The 23311-nt window shown below is 38.6% G+C and overlaps 1 gene segment (V, D, J or C); it reads right to left on the bottom strand.

The window, feature by feature from the left end:
• Positions 1-22391: 22391 nt before the first annotated feature.
• On the bottom strand, positions 22392-23100 carry LOC124240396 (immunoglobulin kappa variable 2-30-like). The segment is given in 2 exon segments: positions 22392-22645; positions 23052-23100. Coding segments are annotated over 2 exon segments (303 nt in total).
• Between the last annotated feature and the right edge of the window lie 211 nt (positions 23101-23311).

The following is a 23311-nucleotide window of genomic DNA, read 5'->3' as shown; positions in this document are numbered from 1 at the left end:
TCACAATTCATCCTGTGGAGGCCGACGCTGCTGCAAACTACTACTGCCAGCAAGGTAAGGAGGATCCTCCCACGGTGATCTACGTGTAAACGAAAACCTCCCCAGATAGCTGTTCACAGATGCTCAGCTCTTTCAGATGCTCCTCTCCATCCAGCACCTCAGCCCAGTGTCTCTAGGTTATTTGGATAAAGATGTCACATTTTGAAACAGAAAATTTTTAAGTTGATGTGTGTGTGCCTCACACAACTCATTGTATAATTTAATCATTTCCTTACTACATCAGGACACCTCAGGAATTTTCTATTTCTCAGTGCATTTTTCTAGATGTCACAAGGTCTTGCTTAGATAAAAGATTTTCTTTTTAAAAGATTTTATTTTTCCTTTTACTCCCCAAAGTCCCCTGGTACACAGTTGTATATTTTTAGTTGTGGGTCCTTCTAGTTGTGCTGTGTGGGATGCCACCTCAGTGTGGCTTGATGAGCAGTGCCATGTCAGTGCCCAGGATCCAAACCAGCTAAACCCTGGGCCACCAAAGTGGAGTGCACAAACTTAACCACTGGGCCACAGGACCGGCCCTGATAAAAGGTTTTTTTAAAAATTGTTTTAAAGTATGCTTTTTTTGATGAGGAAAATTGGCCTTAAGTTAACATCTGTTTCCAATCTTCGTCTTTTTTCTTTTGTTTTCCTTTTTCTCCCCAAAATCCCAGCACGTAGTTGTATATCCTAGTTGTAGGTCATTCTAGTTCTTCTATGTGGGACACCGCCACAGCATGGCCTGATGAGTGGTGTGTAGGTCTGTGCCCAGGATCTGACTGGTGAAGCCCAGGCTGCTGAAGCAGAGCACACAAACTTAACCACTCAGCCATGGGGCCGGGCCCTAGATAAGAGTTTTAAACTTAACGAAAACTTTTCAGTCATTTCAAAGAAAAAGTACCCTGAACCGCAAAATTGTTAGCTATATATCTTTCAGACACAGGCTGATCTTCTCATTCTAATTTTGATGTTTAACCACTCCTATCTGCTTGAGCTTACATTAAAAAACTTCTGCAGTTTTTCAGAAACCTATGAATTGTGATATCATTATCTTTTCTTTTTTGATTCAGATTTTCCTACCTCTGTGTTATTCCCCAAATGTAGGTTCTCAGTTCTACATATACTTATCTACTTGTACTTTTCTTCTTGTCCATTTTTCATGTCCTTTTTCTATGATATATTCCATATACATGGCCAAGATCTTTTCTTGTCATCTTTTTTTTCTAATGGTTCAGATATTACAAGTAGAATGGACTCTAGAAGGCTGAGTGTGCACAGTAACAATTATGGAAGGTTTAGTTTTCACATTACCCTCCATCTCTACCTTGGCCTGCCTCTAGCTTCTGCTTTCTCCCCAAAGGGAGCAAGGACACTGACAAAATAGTCCTTTACAATTTTCCAGTTTGCTCAGATTACATTAGTTTCTAAGTTTGTAACCCTATCTCACCGCATATGAAATTTTATTGTCGTATTAGTTTTATGTCATATTAGCTCCATGACAAATTACCACCGACTTAGCGGCTTAAAGCAACTCATATTTATAGTCATACAGTTTCTCTCAGTCAAGAGTCTGGGCAGGGCTCAGCTGGGTTATCTCCTCAGGGTCTCCCAGGCGGAAACCAAGGTGTTGACCAGGCTGCCTTCTCATCCGCAGGCTTTGTTTCCAAGGTCATTCAGGTTGTCAAAAGAATTCTTTTCTTTGTGATTGTCTGACTAAAGGTCCTGGCTTTTTGCTGGCTGTTGGCTGGAGGCCCATCCTAAGGTTCTACAGGCCACCCAAAGTTTCTGTCACAGGGGCTGCTTATTGATCAAACCAGCAAGGGGAATCAATCAACAACAGGGAGGGCTCCGTTCCTCTTTTAAGAGCTTTATCTTGATTAAGTCAAGTCCACCGAGGGTAACGTCTCTTTTTTATTAACTCAAAGTCAACTGATTTGGGACCTTAATTACATCTAAAAATCCCTTCATCTCTGCAAGGTTGTATGAGCTAAAATGAGATCACAGATTCTGCCCTCAGTCAAGGGAAAGGGGCTTATACAGGGCATGAACCCCAGGGGGTAGGTGTCATAGGGTCATCCTAGGGTCAATTCCCAGTTTCAAAATATGCTATATATTTATAAAGTATCAACAACTTCAAACTACATTTATTAGGACAATGTGGTTGCGACGTAAGGTTTACATATACATCAATGGATGGAACTGAGAGTGTGGAAACAAATCTTTACATTTATGATCAATTGTATTTTGACAATGATACCTAGGTAATTAAATTGACAAAGGATAGACTTTTCATTTTGTATCCACGCGCAAAAATATGAATTTAGACCTTGACCTCCTGCCGTCACAAAAATTAACTGAAAATGGATCAGAGATCTCACTGAGCAAAAATTATAAAACTTTTAGGGGGAAAGTTCTGTGTCCTTGGGTTCACCAAAGACTCCTTAGTTACAACATCAAAAGCTCAATCTATAACAAAAATATTGATATATTAGACTTCATCAAAATTCAAAACTTTTCTATTTCAAAGACACCATAAAATAAAAAGACAGTGGCTGGTCCAGTGGCACAACGGTTAAGTGCACATGCTCCACTTCAGCAGCTTGGGGTTCGCTGGTTCAGATCCTGGGTGCAGACATGGCACTGCTTGGCACGCCATGCTGTGGTAGGCATCCCACATATAAAGTAGAGGAAGATGGGCACGGATGTTAGCTCAGGGCCAGTCTTCCTCAGCAAAAAGAGGAGGATTGGCAGCAGTTAGCTCAGGGCTAATCTTCCTCAAAAAAATAAATAAATAAATAAAAAGACAAACCACAGACTGGGAGGTAATATTTGCAAATCATTTATCTGATCAATATTCATAACATATAAAGAACTCTTCTAACTTAAGATGGACAAATACTTAACAAAACTTAGCAAGAAGATAATGCAAGTAAAAAATGAGCAAAAGATTTCAGTAGAAATTTCATCAAAGAAAATAAACGAATAGTCATTAAGCACATGGAAAGATACTCAAATATATTAGTCATTAGGGAAGTGTGGATTAAATCCAGAATGAGATATCACTTCACACCTACTATAATGACTATAATAAAAAATAAATGACAATAACAAACGTTGGTGAGGATATGGAGAAATGGGAAACCCTAATCCACTGCTGTACTAAATGCTAAATGGTGCAGCCCCTTTGGAAAAAAGTTTCTTAAAAAGTTGAACATAAATTTATCAAATAGCTCAGCAATTCTACTAGTAAGAATCTATACAAGAAAAATAAAAATAAATGTCCACATGAATATTTGTAGGCAAATGTACATAGCAGTGTTATTCATAATAGCCAAAAAGTGCAAACAGCCCAAATGTCCATCAACCTATGAATTGATAAATAAAATGTGATATATCATTCAATGGGATACTATCCAACAAAAAAGGGGAATAAATTAGCGGTACTCACTACAATATGGATGAATCCTAAATGCAGTATGCTAAATGAAAGAAGCCAGATACAAAAGATCATATAATGGATCATGCCTGTACAAAAAATCCATATAAGGCAACTCAATAGAAAGAAAGTATATTAGTGGATACCCGAAGCTGTGAGTGATAGTGGGCACAGAGTTCTGTTTTTTTTTTTAAAGATTTTTAAAATTTTTTTTTTCCTTTTTCTCCCCAAAGCCCCCTGGTGCATAGTTGTATATTCTTCGTTGTGGGTCCTTCTAGTTGTGGCATGTGGGATGCTGCCTCAGTGTCTTTTGATGAGCAATGCCATGTCCGTGCCCAGGATTGGAACCAACAAAACACTGGGCCACCTGCAGCGGAGCATGTGAACTTAACCACTCGGCCACGGGGCCAGCCCCCACAGAGTTCTTTTTGTAATAATGAAAATATTATAATATTTAAATGTGAGATACTGAAATATCTACAACTCTGTAAATTCACTATAAGTCATTGAATTGTGCACTAAAATGAGTACATTTTATGATATGGCATCATATTTCAATAAAGCAATTAAAAAACCTCAATATGCACTTTTCTTTTTAAACCTGATGTGTTCTGGCCTTTCCTTTCATCTGCGATTCAGAGGAACAGACACCAGAGGAGCTGAGCCTGGAAACCCTCCAGATCTGGTGGGTGCTTAAGAGTATTTACCCTTAGGAGTCTGCACATCGATAAGGGCTCTGAACAGCCAGACTCTGTGCATCTGAGCAGGGGTGTGGGACAGTAGCTAGGCAATGCTTTCATGCATAGCTCTGGGTTCCTTCACTGTGACAACTACTTCCTAATCGCTTCTCCTAGGGCATGGTCTCTTAGCTCCTTCTTGGGTTCTAAATGAGAAATGACACTATGGTTTCTCATCTCTATACCCTCAAAATGTAAAGTCCAAAAGATAGAAAAACTAAGGTATTTGTGATACAATCTTAAGTGGCAAAAGTTAAAGAGAAATGAGGAAATGATTACAGTGGAAATCCAATGACGATTACTTTGATTGGGAAGAAACGTGTGGGGCTTTTGAAGTGTTGTCAGTATTCTATCTATTGACCTGTGTATTGGTTTACCATAAGAAAATTACAAAAATCTTTTTCTCTTACCCCACAGTTTAGAAAATGTTTAAAGAGTGATTGCATCTCTGCTGATGGGGATACAGAGACAGCACACCTTAATATGCTGGGGACAGGAATGTAAATTTATACAGCCTTTTGGACAATCTTCTATTTATTAAAATTAAAATAACATGGAATTATTACCCCAAACTCATATCTGAGAAGCTAATCTATAGGAATGGAAGCACCTATGTGCAAAGATATAGATAAAATTATGTCAAGTTGATCGATTGGTTCTTCTATCAAAATCTGAACAGGATTTATTTGCCTATTAATAGAATTGCTTGAGTAAAGAGTAGGACCACCACATAATGGAAAATGTTGTGAGTATTAAGAAGTTCTCTCATTTTGAAGGAACAAGAGTAAGAATAACAGATAATGTCTCAACATAAGCAAGGTAAGGCAGAAACCATGGGAAATCTTCAAAATAATAATAAAAAGTAGCCACATACCTAGAGTTGAGTTCTCAGCAAAGCATACTTTAAGAATTAAGGTGAACTCAAGCCCAGTGGAAAGTCAGCATCTCTAGCCCTGGGGCCTTTATTCACAAATTCTCTAAGTAATTGTTACTCCTAGTCTTTAAGAATCTAGGACCAACACTGGGAGAATTGTTTCAAAAGAGAATCAGTGAGTCAGTTACTTGTCCTTGAGGTAGCAGGGACAGTATTTCCATGATTTCTCGCAGTCCCTGTATTTCTTCAGTTATACAGGAATAGGTCCAAACTTGCTGTGAAACTAAGTAAGATCTTTCAATACCTCACTTTGAACGAATTTCTAGATAAATTCTCGACCTCTGGTATTCTTAATTACTCTTGATAATTAATATATAACTTTTTGAAAACTATTCTCCAACAATCATAGAAAAAGAAAAAAAGCACTTTTAGTTAAACATCCCAGTAAAAGAACATTCTTCATATTGTGCCTAAAATAATTATTACTTCGATTTTTAGTTATTTACTATAAGTCTCCACTCCAGCTCCTCAAAGCCCAGGGTCCTTCTCAAGCCAGGATGAGGTAGAGCGCTAGAGAAATTATGGTGTTAATGAACCAATAGCTGAGTGTCCTTCAGTTTCAGGTAGAAAGGCTGATTTTGCCCTGCCTATTGGTGGGTTCTCTTCTCTGGATGGAAGCAGTGCCTGTTTTTTATGGAAACAGCTTTGACAATATCTATGTTCCACATCGCTCACTAGGATGCTAATTTTCCCAGTGCTTTGTGGGTACAGAGGTGTTTGAAGAGACCCCAATGAATGGGCAAGGTCTTAGTTAAGCATTAAGTCAACACTAAGTCCGCCTCTGGACAAAAAGAGACAGACCTGTGAGATTGGGCTTTTCTGATGAATCATCCCTTAACAGATTGTTATCACAGAGGAAATTCACCTCACACATTGCTCCATGGAGCTTTCCTTGCAAATGAGGTCAAATTAAGCCTGTTTGAACAGGAACAAAGGACCAGGTGTATGCACACCTCAGAAAAGCACTGAGAACTTTTCCTATCCTATACCCACTTCACTTATACAAGTAAGTGGAAGGACTTCATAGATTTATAAGCCAGGACCTCTTTGCCTACACTCTGCTGATTTGCATCTTTCTTCCTCTGAAACCACAAAACTCTGAGAGTTGCTTTTACAAGGTGTTTTTATGAAAAGAGATGTGTGTAGCCTGTGACAAGACTCAGCCAACATAGTGGATTTTCAGGCTCAAACTCTCAGCTTCCTGCTGCTCAGTGTCATAGGTAAGAAAGAGAAGCTCCAAACTCAGGATCCTCATGGGGTGAGTCTGAGACAGGCTTTTTCTTTTTTTAGGTTGAGTCTTATAGTAAATCTTCATGTTGCAGGGTATGAAGACATTCTTGTAGCTCTATTTCTGTTAACTCTATCTCTTTTCACCTCTCCTATGTGATCATGGTATCCAGTGGAGAAAACATCTTGACCCAGTCTCCGGCTTCCATGGTTGTTTCCCAAGGGGAGAGGGTCACCGTCACCTGCAGGATCAGCGCAAGTATAAGTACCAGCTACTTAACTGGTAACAACAGAAGCCAGAAGTCCGTCTAAAGCTCCTTGTTTATGGCACATCAAACCTGGCCTCCAGGGTTTCAGCCAGCTTCAGCGGCAGCGCATCTGGGGCCTCTTATTCTCTCACCATCAGCTGTGTGTAGGTTGAAGATGCTGCAATCTACTCTGGTCAGGAGCCAATAGGCTTTCTACCCACCGTGTTACAGAAGGGAACAAAAAGCTCCTGCATTCGTCCCTTTATGGGCACTTAGGTTGCTTCCAAGTCTTGGCTATTGTGTATAATGCTATGTGATATATATACACAATGGAATACTACTCAGCCATAAGAAATAATGAAATACAGCCATTTGTGACAACATGGATGTTCCTTGAGGGTATTATGCTGAGCAAAATTAGCCAGAGGGAGAAAGTCAAATACCGTATGATCTCACTCATAAGTAGAAGATAAAAACAATGACAAACAAACACATAGCAAGGGAGATTGGATTGGTGGTTACCAAAAGGGAAGGGGGTAGAGGGCAAAAGGGGTGATTAGGCACATATGTGAGGGGATGGACTATAGCTAGTTTTTGGGTGGTGAACATGATGTAATCTACACAGAATTCGAAATATATTACGATGTTCATCCAAAAGCTATATAATGTTATAATCCAATGTTGCTGCAATTAAAAAAATAAAAATAGAAATTAAAAAAAAAACCTCCTGCAGCTCCTCAGGGCCCAGCTCCTTCACCCTCAGAGGCTGTGAGCGTCAAGACTTCTTATAGATGATTGAACTTCCCAACTGTTCTCCAATGGGGCCAGTGCTGGATTTCATTCAAGGGCACTTGGCTCTAATTCAAGAGGAAAGGGGAAATGTGCAGATGAAGATGGTGGGATGAGGTTACCAGTGGCCACATTTTTGTGACAGCCTCTGCAGAGGAAGAGTGGATGAGAGCTGTGACATAGATCTCATGGAAGAGGGAATTGATCCCAAGAAGAAGGGTGCTGGATAATGTTACTTTTTGATCAAGAGGCACTGGCATGGGGAAACTTCATTTCCAGAATGGTTTCCCATTCAATGTATAACAATTATGGAAAAACAAAAGCCAGCCCCAGGAGTGGCTCAGTCATCAAATATAACAACTGTGTCAAACAACTCATGGACTAAGGAAAACCCAATCAGATATTGAGAGCCCCCAATGTCCACACTAAGCCAAAGAGCCAGAATATGAGTGCCCTCTCTAAGACCAGTTTACTGACTCTCCAATAACTCAGAAAAATGGCTACAAGTAAGGTCGTCAAAATTAGCTTTTGACACATTCCCAATCCATTACAGTAAATGATGTCCATGCTAGGTTTACTTAGGACTCATGCCAGAGGGCCAGAAGCAGTAGGAACAGGAGACAGAAGAAAACCAGAGGGAAAAATGTCCTGCACAGTACTGAAAAAAGAGGATTATTGTCTTTTGCATGGAGTAAAAAATTTTGACTTGATCTCATATTTAAAAAATATATTAATTAATTCACTTTTTTATCTTTTTGTTTTAATCTTGAGGTGAGCAGTCCAAAGCAGTGTGAATTTTCTCTTGTTCTTTTTTTATACTTTATTTTAAAAGGTTTTTAAAACAAAAACTTGCAAAAATTTCCAAGGAAATACAGGATTACACACAAAAAATTGCTCCTTTTTAATCTTCTGTGGTGAAATTTGACCAAAAATGCAACTAGCTGTGATAGAATTTTGTATTTCTATTGCCTAACTGATTGCCAAACTTTTACTGTTAGATAAATGAATAAGCATAGGAAACATAATCAAATTGATAAATTTAGTTGCTCTTGACACCACAAACATTAGTAGTAAGACTCTGGACCTGACAATCAAGAATGGTGAGAGTAAAAAGAAATGATTTTCAAACTGCAGTTTGAATTTTTAGGTTAATGAAGGAGGAGGTATTCAAAGTTTCTGACAAGCAGTAAAGACTATTCTTACTTAGAGGTACTGGGTGATTCACTTGTATTTTATATGTCAATCAAGACATGAAATGAAAATATCCATTTAAGGTGTTACCGTCTCTTACTTGTTAGTTGCCCAGATAATGCAAGTTTTGATTAAAGGATTCTTACTGGGGAATTTGAGGATTCTTGATTTTAACTTCCCTTAGGTAGGAGCCCTGTCCTGCTTCCAAGACTGACAACAGAGGACTCAGATTCCTTCCCTTATTCCAGCTAAATATCCTCTCTGAGAGATTCTTTTTCCCCAGTTCTAGCTAGAGATCTATATTCACATTGCCAGTGGACCATTTTTCCAAATGAGAATGTAAATATCAAGTTCCTCCTAAATTTTTAGTAAAAAGACAGACAAGCTAAGAGAGGGGACAATTTCTTAAAGCAATTTTAGTATCAATGCAGGTTAAAGGCATATTTCAGCATTTTCCAGGAGGACTGTAAAGAAGATGCCCCAGGGCTGAACAAGAGAAATGTAAGTTCACTATAATATCCTTCCCTCAACAACATTTATAGGTGGGGTATTTTTTGTTTTTGTTGTAGACCTGTAAACTATTAATCACCCTTTTAGAATAAATCTAATTTCATAATAAAATCTAATGAAGAGGTTTAAAAATAGTTGTTGCGTCAGCCCTGTCCTAGACTGATTGATTCAAAACTTTTGACAGGAATTCAGGCTCTCCATTTCAAAAAATCTTCCACAAGAAATTCTTAGGTGTGGCCAGCATAGTTAATCACTTGTCTAATCGTATCCCTGCTTCTCTGCCAACTATCATCCACAGCATTGGCATCATCTGGAAGTTTGTTAGACATACAGACTCTCACTTCCCATACCAACACATAATATCCAAAATGTCCAGATTTTAATCAAAAATCACTTATAATATCATGAACTAGGAAAATCTCAATTTGAATGAGAAAAACCAATTAATAGAGTCCAACAACAAGATGACAAATATGTTACAATTATCTGAGAAAGATTTTAAAGCAGCCATCATAAAAATGCTTAATGAGCAATACAAATGTACTTGAAGCAAATGAATACATAGAAACTCAGAAAAAAAATAGGAAATATAAACTGAAAAAATACGGAAATGTTAGAACTGAAAAATACAAATATCCATTTAAAAACCCAAGAGGATTGGCTCAACATCAGAACAGAGGAAGCAGTGAAAGAATCGGAGAACTAGAGATAGAGTAATAGAAAATAGCTAATCTGAATGACAGAGAGAAGATAGACTGAAAAAAAGATCAACACAGCCTCAAGGATATGTAGGACTCTAAAAAAATCTAATACACACATCATGGAATCCCAAAAGGAGGTGAGAAAGAAGCTGGAGTGATAAAAGACTTTGAGCAAATAATGATTGAAAATTATTGTGTATACCTGAAAAAGCCCAGATATCAGACAACTAGAGATGTATTTAAACATCTGTCTTAAAGAGACCAAGAAAGCTAAAGGAAGACATGAATAAAGACAGTAAAATAGTAAATGAACAAAATGAGAATATAAATGAAGAGAGAGAAATTATAAAAAGGAATCAAACAGAAATTATTTAACCAAAAAAATACAATAATTGAAATAAAAAATTTGCTAGAGGTGATAAAAAGCAGATTTCAGTGGGCAGAAAAAAGAATCAGTAAACTTGAAGATAGAACAATTGAAATTATTACATCTGAGGAAAAGAAAGAAAAAAGAATGAAGATATATCAAAATATATAAAGCAAAAATTGATAGAATTGAAGAGAAAAATAGTTCCACAATAATAGTTTGAGTCTTCGCTATCCCACTTTCAATAAAGGGTAGATCAATTAGGAAGAAGATAAGTAAGGAAATAGAGAGATTCAACAACACAGTAAAACAACTACACATAACCAACATATACAGAACGCTCCACCTAACAATAGCAGAATGCACATTTTCTCAAGTTTACATAGGGCATTCTTCAGAACAGACCTTCTATTAGGCAATAAAACAAATCTCAACAGATTCAAAATGATAGACATCATGCAGAGCATCTTCTCTGACCATGATGGGATGAATGTAAAAATCAGTATCAGAGACAACTGGAAAATTCAGAAATATGTGGAACGTAAACAAAATACTCTTGAACAATCAAAAGGGCAAAGAAGAAATCACAAGAAAAATTGAAAAATGCATGGAGATGAATGAAAATGAAAATGCAATGTACCAAAATTTATGGGATGCAGTAAAATCAGTGCTCAGAAGGAAATTTATAGTTGTAAATACCTACATTAAAAAAGAAGAGAAATCTCACATGAATAACCTAACTCTACCCTTAAGAAACAACAAAAAGAAGAGCAAGCTAAACCCAAAGCTAACAGAAGGAAGGAAATAATACAGATATGGCAGATATGAAGAAAATGGACAATAGAAAAGCAATAGAAAAAATTAACAAAACCAAGAGTCGGTTCTTCAGAAAGATCAACATAATTGACAAACTTTTAGCTACAAAGAATAAGAAAGAACAAAGAAGACTCGAACTAAAATCAGAAATAAAATTGGGGGCATCACTGCCAATTTTATAGAAATGAAAAGGACTCTAAAAGAGCACTGTGAACAGCTGTAGGCCAAAATACTGGATAATCGAGATGGACAAATTCCTAGAAACACACAACCTACCAAGACTGAAGAAACAGGAAATCTGAACAGACCTATAAACTATTAAGCAGATTTCATCAGTATCAAAAACTCCCAAACAAAGAAAAGCCATGGCCTAAATGATTTCACTGGTGGATTCTACCAAACATTTAAAGATGAATTAACACCAATCCTTCTCAAAATTTTCTTAAAAAAGGAAAAGTAGGGACAACTTTCTAGTTCACTCTATGAGGGCAGCATTACCCAGCTAACAAAGACACTTCAGGAAAAGAAACCAGAGAGCAATATTTCTCGTTCATATTGATACTAAAATCCTCAAGGAAATACTAGCGAACAAAATTCAACAGCGTATTAAAAGGATTACACACCATGGCCACGTGGGACTTATTCATGAAATGCAAGGAAATTTGAACTTATTAAAATCATCACATTCAAACAGTAAAGTCAAAAATTAATGATCATCTCAATTAATACATAAAAGTTATTTCACAAAATTCAATATTTTTTCATGAAAAACACTCAACAAATTAGGAATAGGACACTACTTCAACATAGTAAAGTCCTTACAGAAAACCCACAGATGACAAAATTCTTAATGGTAAAAGGCTGAAAACTTTTCCTTTCAGTCTTTCACCACCAATCAGGAAGTCTTTCACATACTCAGGAACAAGACAAGGATACCTACTTTTACCACTTCTATTCAACATCATATTAGAAGTCCCATCCAGAGAAATTAAGCAAGAAAGAGTAATGAAAGACATCCAAATTAGGAAGGAAAAAGTAAAATTTTCTCCATTGATAGATGATATGGTCTTCTATGTAGAAAACTCTAAAGATTCCACAAAAAAACAGAACTAATAAATTCTGCAAAGTTGCAGGACACAAAATCAACAAACAAAAATTGTTGCAATTCTGACTAACATCACAACCTATAAAGGAAGTTAAGAGAACAACTCCATTTACATAATATCAAAAATAGTAAAATCCATAGGAATAAACTTATGCAAAGAGGTAAATGAAAACTGCAATATGTTGCTGAAAAAAACTAAAGAAGATGCAAATAAATGGAAAGATCTCCCATGTTCAGGGATTAGAAGATTTAATATTGTTAAGATGTCAATACTACATCTTAGGGATCTTCAGATTCAATATAATCCCTATCAAACCCCAATGACATTTTTCTGTGCAGAAAGAGACATATCCATCCTAAAATTCATATGGAATCTCAAGGAACCCTGAAGAACCCCAAATATCTTGAAATAAAAGGGCAAAGTTGGATGTCTCACATTTCCTGATTTCAAAACTTACTGCACAATTACTGTAATCAAAACATCATGGTACTGGGGCTGGCTACATTCTCTGTCTCTGATTCTCATTTCCTATAAATCCGCTGCTTGCCCCAAAGCACTGAAACTCCTTTCCTTTTCCAACTTTGCACCACCTCTCAAAAAAGCAGCTTTATTAATGCTACTCCAAGCTCCAAGCAATTCTCCACCACTCAGGAATTAGACCCTCATCCAGGGCAGGTTATGAAGTCTAACGATCTGAGCTGGGGACAGAGCTCCACCTCTTACTGGTTGTGTGACATCAATCAAGTTACCTAACCTCCCTGAGTCCCTTAGTCTAAGTCCATCGGTGCAAACGTGAGAATAACAGTACCTATCTTACAGTACTGCCTACTAACCAAGCAAACTAAAGCGTTTAGAACAATATCCAGGTCATAATGAATGTTGCTATTAATTTTATTATAATATTTGTTATCATCATCAACATCACATGTAGACTGAGTAACCATGTAAAATAGCTTTAAATATAATCCAACGATGTCTCACCTACACGCAAATTAAGTTTCTAGGGCTGTTTTTTCAGCTCACAACTCTTAGAAACCTAATTATTTTATCCTAATCTACACCAAACTGCCCAAACCTTCAATCTTGCCCCCTAGACCTGTTCAATGTATTTCTTCTCACCGTCCATTATCAAAACTTTACCTTATGAAAAGTCAAGATGTTATATTGCTGTTCTTTCTTATATAACCCGTATTACACCTTTTTAATCTTTTCTCTACTTTTCTAATACTTGTCCCATGACTCACAATAAAGAAAAACTCCCACTGTCTTTTTAGGGCCTGCTCCAGGATAATTTGTTTAGGCTTTTCATACAGGATCTTTGTAAAATGTCACACTAAGAAGAATATTCCCCAAGGTAGTATTTCATAAAATGGAAGATTTTCTCTCTTCATGGGCCAAGAAATTAATTAATTTATAGTGTCGTGAACAGATGTTTTAATGTTTAATGACAAAAGATAGAATAATAGAATAAACCAGAGTAAAATGAAATTGAATAGAAAACCAAAAGTATCTCATGTGGTCTAATGGTAAATATTGCTTCATGGATTTTGAAAATATGTATTAGCCATATGATAGATATGCAATAGTGATCCAAAACTTTAAGGGTCACTGGCTTAAGGAATGCCTGTATTACTCATTGCACCTAGCCCTGCCCCTCTGAGAAAGCATCAGACATGTGTAGACATGTAGACATGCGTGCAGGTCAAACTTTGAGAGGTAAGTGGTCATCTTGCTTAATTCCCTCCTAGCTAATCAAGAGAAGTAACAGCTTCCACCCCCACTAGTATTGATCATCAGAATTTTCTCCAACAATAGCATGGACTTGAACTAGTTGAAGGGTTGTCGGGTATGTTCTGTTACCAGGTTAGATCCAAGTATAAGAAACTCTCTTTCTCTGGGACCTAGGGAATTAAACTCTTTACAGCACTAAGTTCAAAAGAACTTGACTTAGGAGACAGATGTCAGCATCATGGCAGAGTGAACTTGCCCAGGAGTCTCTCCCCTCCAACATACAATGACAAGCGGCGTCCATACTTCAACAGAGGACATCCTAACACAACACAGAAACGTCAGAGAGACACACAGCCATATGACGGAGGGTGTAGAGGCTGGAGCCCGCCAGGAGGAGCTGGAATGGGGTAAGAGAGAACTTTGCTTCCTCCTGTAAAGACTGTGATCAGCGACTGCAGGAGGCTCCATGAGGGAAGGAACTGGGGAGGGGACACTCATTTGTGGAAACATCAAGGACTCCCTAGGGCCTTTGCAGCTAGAGGGAAGCCATCTAATGGGGTGAAAGCTTTTGTGGAGGGTGTCATCATCAAGCCGAACACCCCAGGAGACCAGATAGAGCAGAGCAAGAAAGTCAGGAGAGCATGCAGGAGAAAGTGCCCCTACCCGCACCTGTCCCACCCCGGTTCCACTGCTTGGTATCTTGGCTGAAGGCAGTGGGCTCAGAATACACGGCTCTTAACCCCCACCCAGTGGTGATAGGCGGTAACTGCAACCAAATAATATCAGAATGTGTAAAACCTGATCAAAAAGTGGGCAGAGGATATGAACAGACATTTTTCCAAAGAAGATATACAGATGGACAATAATCACATGAAAGAATGTTCAACATCACCAATCATGAGGGAAATGCAAATCAAAACTATGCTAAGATACCACCTTACACCTCTGAAAATGGCTATAATCACTAAGACTAAAAGTAACAAATGTTGGAGAGGATGTGGAGAGAAGGGAACCCTCATACACTGCTGGTGGGAATGCAAACCAATGCAACCACTATGGAAAACAGTATGGAGATTCCTCAAAAAACTAAAAATAGAACTACCATATAACCCAGCTATCCCACTACTGGATATCTATCCAAATAATTTGAAATTAACAATCCAAGTAACGCATGCACCCCTACTTTCACTGCAGCACCATTTACAATACCCAAGACATGGAAACAATCCAAGTGCCCATGGACTGATGATTAGATAAAGAAGATGTAGTATATATAGACAATGGAATACTACTCAGCCATAAAAAAAGACAAATTCATCCTACTTGCAACAACATGGAATGACCTTCAGGGAATTATTCTAAGTGAAATAAGCCAGACTGAGAAAGACAAACACCAGATGATTTCACTCATACGTGGAATATGAACAAACCCATGGACAAAGAAAACAGTTCAGCAGTTACCAGGGGAAGAGGGGTAGGGGATGGGCACAGGGGGTGAAAGGGAGCACTTATGTGGTGACAGTCAAAAAATAATGTACAACTGAAATCTCACATTGATGTAAACTATTATGAACTCAATAAAAAAAAAAAAGAGAACTTGACTTGGGAAAAAAACCTCTCTTCCAACTAGAGAGCTAATGGTCCTGTTTAAGGCAAGAGGAAAAGGGGGAAGAACGGTCTGCCTCAAGCAGTGAAGAAGAAATTCCTGGTAGCCAGTTGTAATAAACTGGTGAATACCCTATCATACTTATGTCACTATATGTATACCAGATTAATCAAAGGATTTCTTAAGGGAAAAATTCCCTTGGAATGATGGGCCAGAGTGAAAAAGAAATACTTTTATATTATTATATCATTTTTTTCTGAATAGTTGTAGATTCTTCCCATATCCACTCTTTCTCATCATATATGTTGGATAGTCAAAATTATGAATCTGCAGTTTCAAAGAAGATTTCATATGTTAAAACAACAAAAACTGCATGAACTCCTTTAAGGTCTCCATGTAATCTGTAACTATGGCCAACATTTTTCTGGGCCTTCATCAAAGAAGGTCACTATGGAATAGGGTGCTGGTTCAGAGCAGTTCAGGGGCATTAACTTCAGACTTTCTGCCTCCAGAGCTATGAGAGAATAAATTTGCGTTTTTTTCAGCCATCAAGCTGTGGTGCTTTGTTATGGCAGCCCCAGGAAACTAATACACCCGCTACCCAATATGGAAAGTTGGACTGTGGAAAAATGAGTAACAGTGAAAAACATGTCACGTTTTCTTTTGTTACAAACAAATTCTTAAAAAGGCAACTTTTACAAAAAATTCTTTAAGATGCTTGAATTTCAGGGAATATTGTTATTTTGGGTGAAATTAACACAAAACCTTTAAAAAATCTCCAATTTTGATTGGTATTTTATCGCTTAATCTGTTGCCCTGAAATATAAAGAAAATGCAAAGTCTTGTAAAAACTCTTTTGGTCAGAAAAAGGCTTTGAAATTTTCCTATACTATTTATACACAGAAAGTATAATATTCCTAATTCTAAAAAAGAATCTCTGTCTCCTGTATGTTAACAAAGCATTCTGTGACCTGGACAACAAAAGGACCACTAGCCAGGCTGGTCATCCCGCCCGGACACAAACGGTAAGAGTGGGTAAAGGGATGCCGGGTGTCCAGGTGGGGAACAGAGGAGGTTTCTGTGTATCTCTCTTTTTGACCATAGTCAACTGAATGAGGAGAAACTTACAGGTGGGTTTTTTTGTAGTTTTTTCTCTGTTTCCAGAGGATATTAGTTTGGGTTCAATAAAACTGGAAGCCTGTGTGTAATTTGTATGACCTAGGAGATAGTCCAGTTGGTGAAACTGTTTCCATCTGTTCTCCTGGAGTCAGAGTTTTTGGGGGGTAGAGAGTGTGAATTCTTATACATTCTACATTTCAACCTATAAATTTTTTCAGCCCAAACAGTCCAAACCAACACAGCTTTGGCCAAGATTAGAGACACAGAGGCCTGTTTCTTGATGGGCCCAAATGGAGGTTCTATCTGATAAAAGTGAGACTCTCCGTGCATGAGAACTGAGATCAAGCCATTCAGAAGAGCAAGCAACCCAACTGCAGGTCACTGGAGTGGACTCCTGAGCTCTAAGATACCTGTGACTGAAGTCCTAAATAATTGCATTGTCACTCACTAGAGGACACATCGTTGGATAAATGTTCTGGTTTACAGGGAGCTCAGGAAAGGCTCTCTGTGTGTGAAAGTGTTTATCATTCATCTGAGTTTATAGAAACACACATCTTTACATGCATGACTTTTCTGCTTTCTCAAGACCGTATTCTCCATCTGCCTCATCCAAATGAGCAATAAGAAAACAAATGAAATAAAATTAATTTTGAACTCGCTGGAGCAGTCACAAGGCATAATTATGAAATTTAATAAAGAACTAGAACCTACAATTACTTGCCAGAAACTCACCTAGACAGATCTTACTCATCTTTCTTATGCTTGCCTTCAGAAATAGGAACTTCCGCAAGGTAGAAACTGTTTGGCTCACTCATATTTTGATATCTTAGCAGCCCTAGCTGAAATTTGAAAACAATTAGAAGAATTTATTTTACTAATCTATACCAGGAAAAATGATTGCACCAAAATTGTCCATATGAAGCCAAATAAAAGGGGAGAGCCTGTTGATATGGAGAAATTAAAGTAGATATTTGGCGGTCAATAATGTTTCTGGCTTAATGCTAACATTTTAAGATCAGTAAACTAATTTGCCTTCAGAACTCATAGAGCAAAATGAAGAGATAAAGAGGGCTATTAACAAAATTTGTCCCAGGTTAACATTTTCAGAGAGACACAGAAACACACTGCGGCACAATTTGATTCCCATAAACATCCCCAAAGTATTAACAACTTACGCAGTTGGGCAATTAGAGAAAAACTTGGAGCCAGACTTGGAAGAAGATAAATACATCTATTGAGAATTTGACTTGGGTGCCCCCTAGTGTACAGAAGGAACTGCAGAGAATAGGTATAAAAGTATGGAAATTATGCTGTCAAATTTTGCACCCTCCTAACTAGAGCACCAGTCCATAAATTGTGTCAAAACAAGCACAACCATCTGAAAATGAGCTGGGAGCTGTTTCTGGGCTGCCTGATAACATCCAGGCTGAGGTCTGGTGGCTGACGGCCCCTACTTGGAGTCCCTACGCAGCTTCTATTTCTGGACACTTCCCTGTATACCTGGAACCAAATCTTATGAAATATTTTTTCTCCACTGATAATGGGGCTCTTATATGTGCTCCATAAACAGCGTAGGGGAAGGAGGGCTATACATTCCTTTCCAGTGGGTTTAATGGGTGTCTCTATGTTTAAAGGAAGGAAGCATTGAAAGCTTTTTTGACTTCTGCAGGCAACACATTCTAGACCTAGGAGTCTAGATACTGGTACTGGCCAATGTACCAGGTGACATGGAGGTCAGTCAGCCTTGAATGGAGCCCACAAGGGCAATGTGATCTGCCGCAGATCCAGCCTGCAGTGCAAGCAGCCCTGCCATTGGACCAGACTTGAACAATACCATCAATCATCTCAACATCATTGACACTTAGGGAACACTCCACTACAATAATAGAATACATATTGGACCTGGCCCAGTGACCAGGTGGTTAAAGTTCTGCACGCTCTGATTCGGCAGCCCAGGTTCACGGGTTCAAATCCCGGGCGTGGACATACCCCACTCACTAGCCACGCTGAGGAGGGGCCCCACACAAAATAGAAGAAGACTGGTACAGCTGTTAGCTCAGGGATGGTCTTCCTCAAGCAAAAAAAAGAAAAGGATTGGCAACAGATGTTAGCTCAGCACAAGTCTTCCTCAGAATAAAAAGAAAAAAGTAATAATAGAAAACATAGTCTTTGAAATATATTTACTATGATAGTCTATAGTTTGGAGCACAAGATATGTCAATTGTATTAGAAATCAATAGCAGAAAGTTGTCAGAAAAATCCTCAAATATGTGGAAACAGAATAACATCCTATTAAGTGAAACTTGGGTCAAAGAAGAAATGAAAAGGGAAATTATAAACCATTTCAAGGTGAAAGAAAACATGGCATTTCAAAATTTGTGGGTTTCAAGAAGCAATGAATTCATCACACTGAATTTATGGTATTAAATATGTATATTTGTAAAGGTCACAATCAATAACCTCTGCTTACAAAGAAGAATTAACTAAAGAATTAACCAGTAAAAGAAGTATTTTAACTAAAAAAAAATGAGCTTTGCTATAGGAAATTTGCATCCATAGAAATGCGGAAATGTACGTATGTCTAGGTTTGCAGCATTGGAATCATGTCAGCCTAGAAGCAAAAATGAACATTAGAAGGTTCACAGGAAAAATATATGAGATTGGATGGTTAGAGTAAAGAACTACTCATAGAGACTTCAGTGACAAGGAAAGTCAAAGAGGAATACTGGACAATATTATTATAACAGTGTACATATGAGAGACTCCAGTGAGATTTGACTTGCTCAAAAGACAAAAATCATCCAGTGCAGGCAGCTTTCCATTATCCTGATGGTTAGTGAGAGTGGTAATCACTGGCAAAAGGAATGAAGCAGGGCCCTGAAGGGAGTAAGTGGCAGCAAGTGACGTCAGGACCTTACTAGAGTCTCCTCCCAATGACATGATTGAGCTTCCGTGTGGTAGTGAGATCAGCAGGGACCTTGAGTGGATGCTCCAGGAAGGACATGGCAGCCATTCCCTGGAGGGTCTGTGAGGCATGAGCACCTAAGTGGGGATAAAAGAAGAGGCTCTGGGAGGCTGTCCTGGTGATGCCCTGGACCCTTCTAATACAGAGGAGGTGCCCAGTGGCTGTGACTGAGACCCACATGGTCTTCCTCAAGGCTCTACAGTCACGTCCACCTGAGCCCAGCCTGGTGTCGACTTGCCTTCTGGGCACCACAGCTCCTTCTGCTGCCCAGAAAGGCTGAGCCTCCTTGGGAGGTTTGTGTTTGGGGCTGTCACACCGCGGGGTCCAGAAAATGTCCTACTCACAGAAGTATGTGCAGCTTCTCCAGGATCCACACTGGTTATTGTGAAGGTGAAATTTGTAGAATTTTTGTTGGATGTGTGTCTCCATTTGTTAATATGTATAGAAATACACTCTGAAGACTTGTCATTCTCTGTATATGCTACCAACTCCTGGGAATAAACGATTTTCTTCTCTTTTCCTTTTTGACTTTCCGGTTAAGAATATGATTTTATTTCCACTTGCCATAAATCCATTATCTTGAAATAGGCAATCATCTCTATTATGGTTTATTTCTTTAGCCAGAAACAGGATTATATTATCCTTGTGATTGAAACACTCTTACTTTGATGTACCTATGTCATGACATGTAACTGACATGCCCATTATTCATTTGGAAAATTTTTGATCATTATTTTAAGTGGGATCTATTTGGAGCACTTATTTTCTATACAACTATCACCAGAAAATATGTATCAGATTTGTTTTGAGGAAATGACCATGTCATATAAAAATAATATTTATTTATAGTTTGACATTTTTGTTCTTTTTGTAACAATATAGTGTCAAGGTTGTCATCTCTGAAACATTATTTAGGTCAAAAAAATGAAAGGAATCTCCATTCCCAGACAGAATGTTGCAGGGATTTGGAAGTCCAAAACAAATACTGCAAAAGGCACAAAAAATAAAAAGGGTAAAATGTACTAGTCATATTTTAATGACATCAGAGAGTGGTGGAAAAAGTAAAGATTAGATGGCCTAAAATTTCAGACTAAATATAACCCTCTCTAGCTGAGCTGATGTTTACCTGACATTTTGTTCTTCTGCATTATTTGCCAAAATTGCATGTGGACAGAAGTTCTGACTTGGCTCAGGTAGATGAACACAACTGGGAAGAGACAATATCCTGAGCACAAAGCCACCTCTAACACATGGCCAACTTTCTAAAGTGGACATTGCTGAGGTCAGAGTCAGCAGGCAGGTTGGGGATGCTGGACCACATGTCAGAAATCTCCCATATTCTCAGGGTGCTGTTTTCTTGTTTTTATTTTTGCTTCCAAGGCTGCATAGACTGTCCTTAACATATGTCTAAACCATGGACATGTACTTCCATTTCCATTGCATCCCCCACTGATGTAGGCTTTGCTGTGAGTTCTGGTTTACTTGTCATTGTATGTTGCATTTTCCTTTATCCTCAGTCCTATCATATGGTCTATGCTGGACCACATTTTGGAGGAGAATAAGTTTTCAGAAGCCCACCCCAGTGTACTGGGTTGAATGTGACTGTGTGACATGACCTCCGGTCTCCTTGCACAAGAACATCACTAAGCCTTTGATGATTACAGGTCTAAAGCCCTGCTCTATACACTAATTTTCTGTGAAACTTGCAGCGGCTCAGGCAGGACCTAAGAAGCCAGGCAGAAGTCCCTTCCACTCTGTGATTCTTCAGAAGAAAAACATCTGGTCTTCTTTCTGGGTTTAAATCATCAACCCCTGACGTCAACCACCATCCCCAACCCCACCAAATGTGAGCCAAAGCGAAGATTGTTTCTAATTGCTGATGTCTACCATTTTCCCTTCATGTTCCCATTCCTGCAGTTTTCCCACAACTTTAAAAGTCTTTACTTCTGGGAAAGAAAAAATATCTCATGTCGTTCTGTATTCTTCCATTTACTATAGAGTAATGCTTTTTTTTTTTTTTTTTCTTCTTTCTTTTACTTTATACTTTTTTTTTTTTTTTTTTTTGGTCCTACATCTTCCAGTTTATACTTTTCATTTCTTCAAATCCAACTGTTGGAATTTCAAGAACTCACATTTTCCATCTGCAAAAGGTAACAGAGACAAATCAGAGACTTCTAGCGTTAGGATTTTGTATCTGCTATGAATTCACAAAAGACTATTTGAACACTCAAAACCCAAAACGTTTACTAATTCTTCTTTGCAAATCCTACTTGACAATAGCTTGTGGAGAATGCTATCTAAAACGTGTTAATGGAGTGGGAAGATACACAGTAAAAAGGAGAAGTAGGGAGTTGGGAAAGTGCAAAAAAACAGCTTCTTAATATTACCAAATATTATCCTCTTAAAAATGTTCCAAAGCTGCTAAACTCCAACATGTATTTAACTTGTGTTCTACAAATTGGCCTCAATTGTCTGTTATGCTAATTAAATTTATTTGACGACTGTACACAAGCCAGAGAGAATTAGGATGAGCTTTCATTCATTTCTCTCTTTCCTCATGACTCTGCTCAGTGGGCACTTGGACCCCTCCATCCTGCTGGTTCTGTCACACCAAGGCTGTGCAGCTGATGGGACTCAGCATGTTGTGTCTGAGGTGCAGCTGAGACACTCATGGTCCAGGGACCTCAGCTGCAACCTGTTCCCCTGAATTCTCTAACAACTTTTTATAGAGAATCAGAATCTGTTGTGTCTGCTCACCAGATAAGTAACACATCTGAGCAGCTGGGCCACCCCAAGCAGGGAGGTTTGTGTTCAGGGCTGCACCACTGTGGGGGGACTTTGTGTACCTTGGGAGCAATAAAAAACTCCAACATCTTCAGCCTCCAAGTGTAAAATCTGTCCCTGACCCGCTGCCAATGAACCTGTCTGGGACCCCAGAGTTCCGGTTGGACACCCTATAGGTCAGACGCCTTGGAGACTGGCCTGGCTTCTGCAGGAACCAGTGCAAATAGGTGTTTCCATTACTATGTAGGAGGCTCTGACTACACCTGCATGAGATGGAGGCCAGCTCTCCAGGGACAACAGGCAGGGAGAGTGGAGTCTGGGTCATCACAATATCTCCACTGGATCCTAAAATAATGAGAGAGAAGTACAAAGTTGTGTGCGAATATCATGAACCATTTTCATAATTTTCTTTTTGTAGTTTATTTCAAGCTAAATTATTTTTTAGTGACTTTGATTAATATAACAAAATATCAATTTCAAAAAAGAACCTAAGATTTTCAATGTACAAAGGGGTCTCTAGAAGTTGCCTATCCCATGCCCCTCTTTTTGTGTCACATTCTTCACCAAAGCACAGGTCCTGTTCCTTCCTGGAATATTCCTTACTCTAATAGATCTAAACATCACATGCCCCTTCCTGAAGGGTAGGACATTAGCCTCTAACACTTGGACAAAATAGACCTGGAGGGAAGTGATGCCCCATAGCTTACTCTCCCTACCCCTTGCTCCTTTCTCATCTTCCCTCTGCCCTTACCTGGGATCCAGAGCATTAGCAGCCCCAGGAGCTGAGCAAGGAATTTCATTTTCAGAAGTTGATCTGATGAGTTCTGATAAGTCAAAGTAAGACTAGAGCTGATCTTTTATCTCAGACTCTCAAGGGAAGGTCCTCCCTAGGGAACAATATGCAAATCCGCCAATGGGTGCAGCAGTATGGAGAGAGCCAGGGGGAGGGTGAGAGGGGCCCTCCTGTGAGCCAAGTAAGATAAAATGTCTCTGTGTTTGAAGGAAAACTAA

Source organism: Equus quagga, chromosome 5, assembly GCF_021613505.1.
Source record: "Equus quagga isolate Etosha38 chromosome 5, UCLA_HA_Equagga_1.0, whole genome shotgun sequence".
NCBI classification, from domain to species: Eukaryota; Metazoa; Chordata; class Mammalia; order Perissodactyla; family Equidae; genus Equus; species Equus quagga.
Note: the sequence above shows the minus strand (reverse complement) of the source record. Positions and strands in the feature narration are given on the sequence as shown.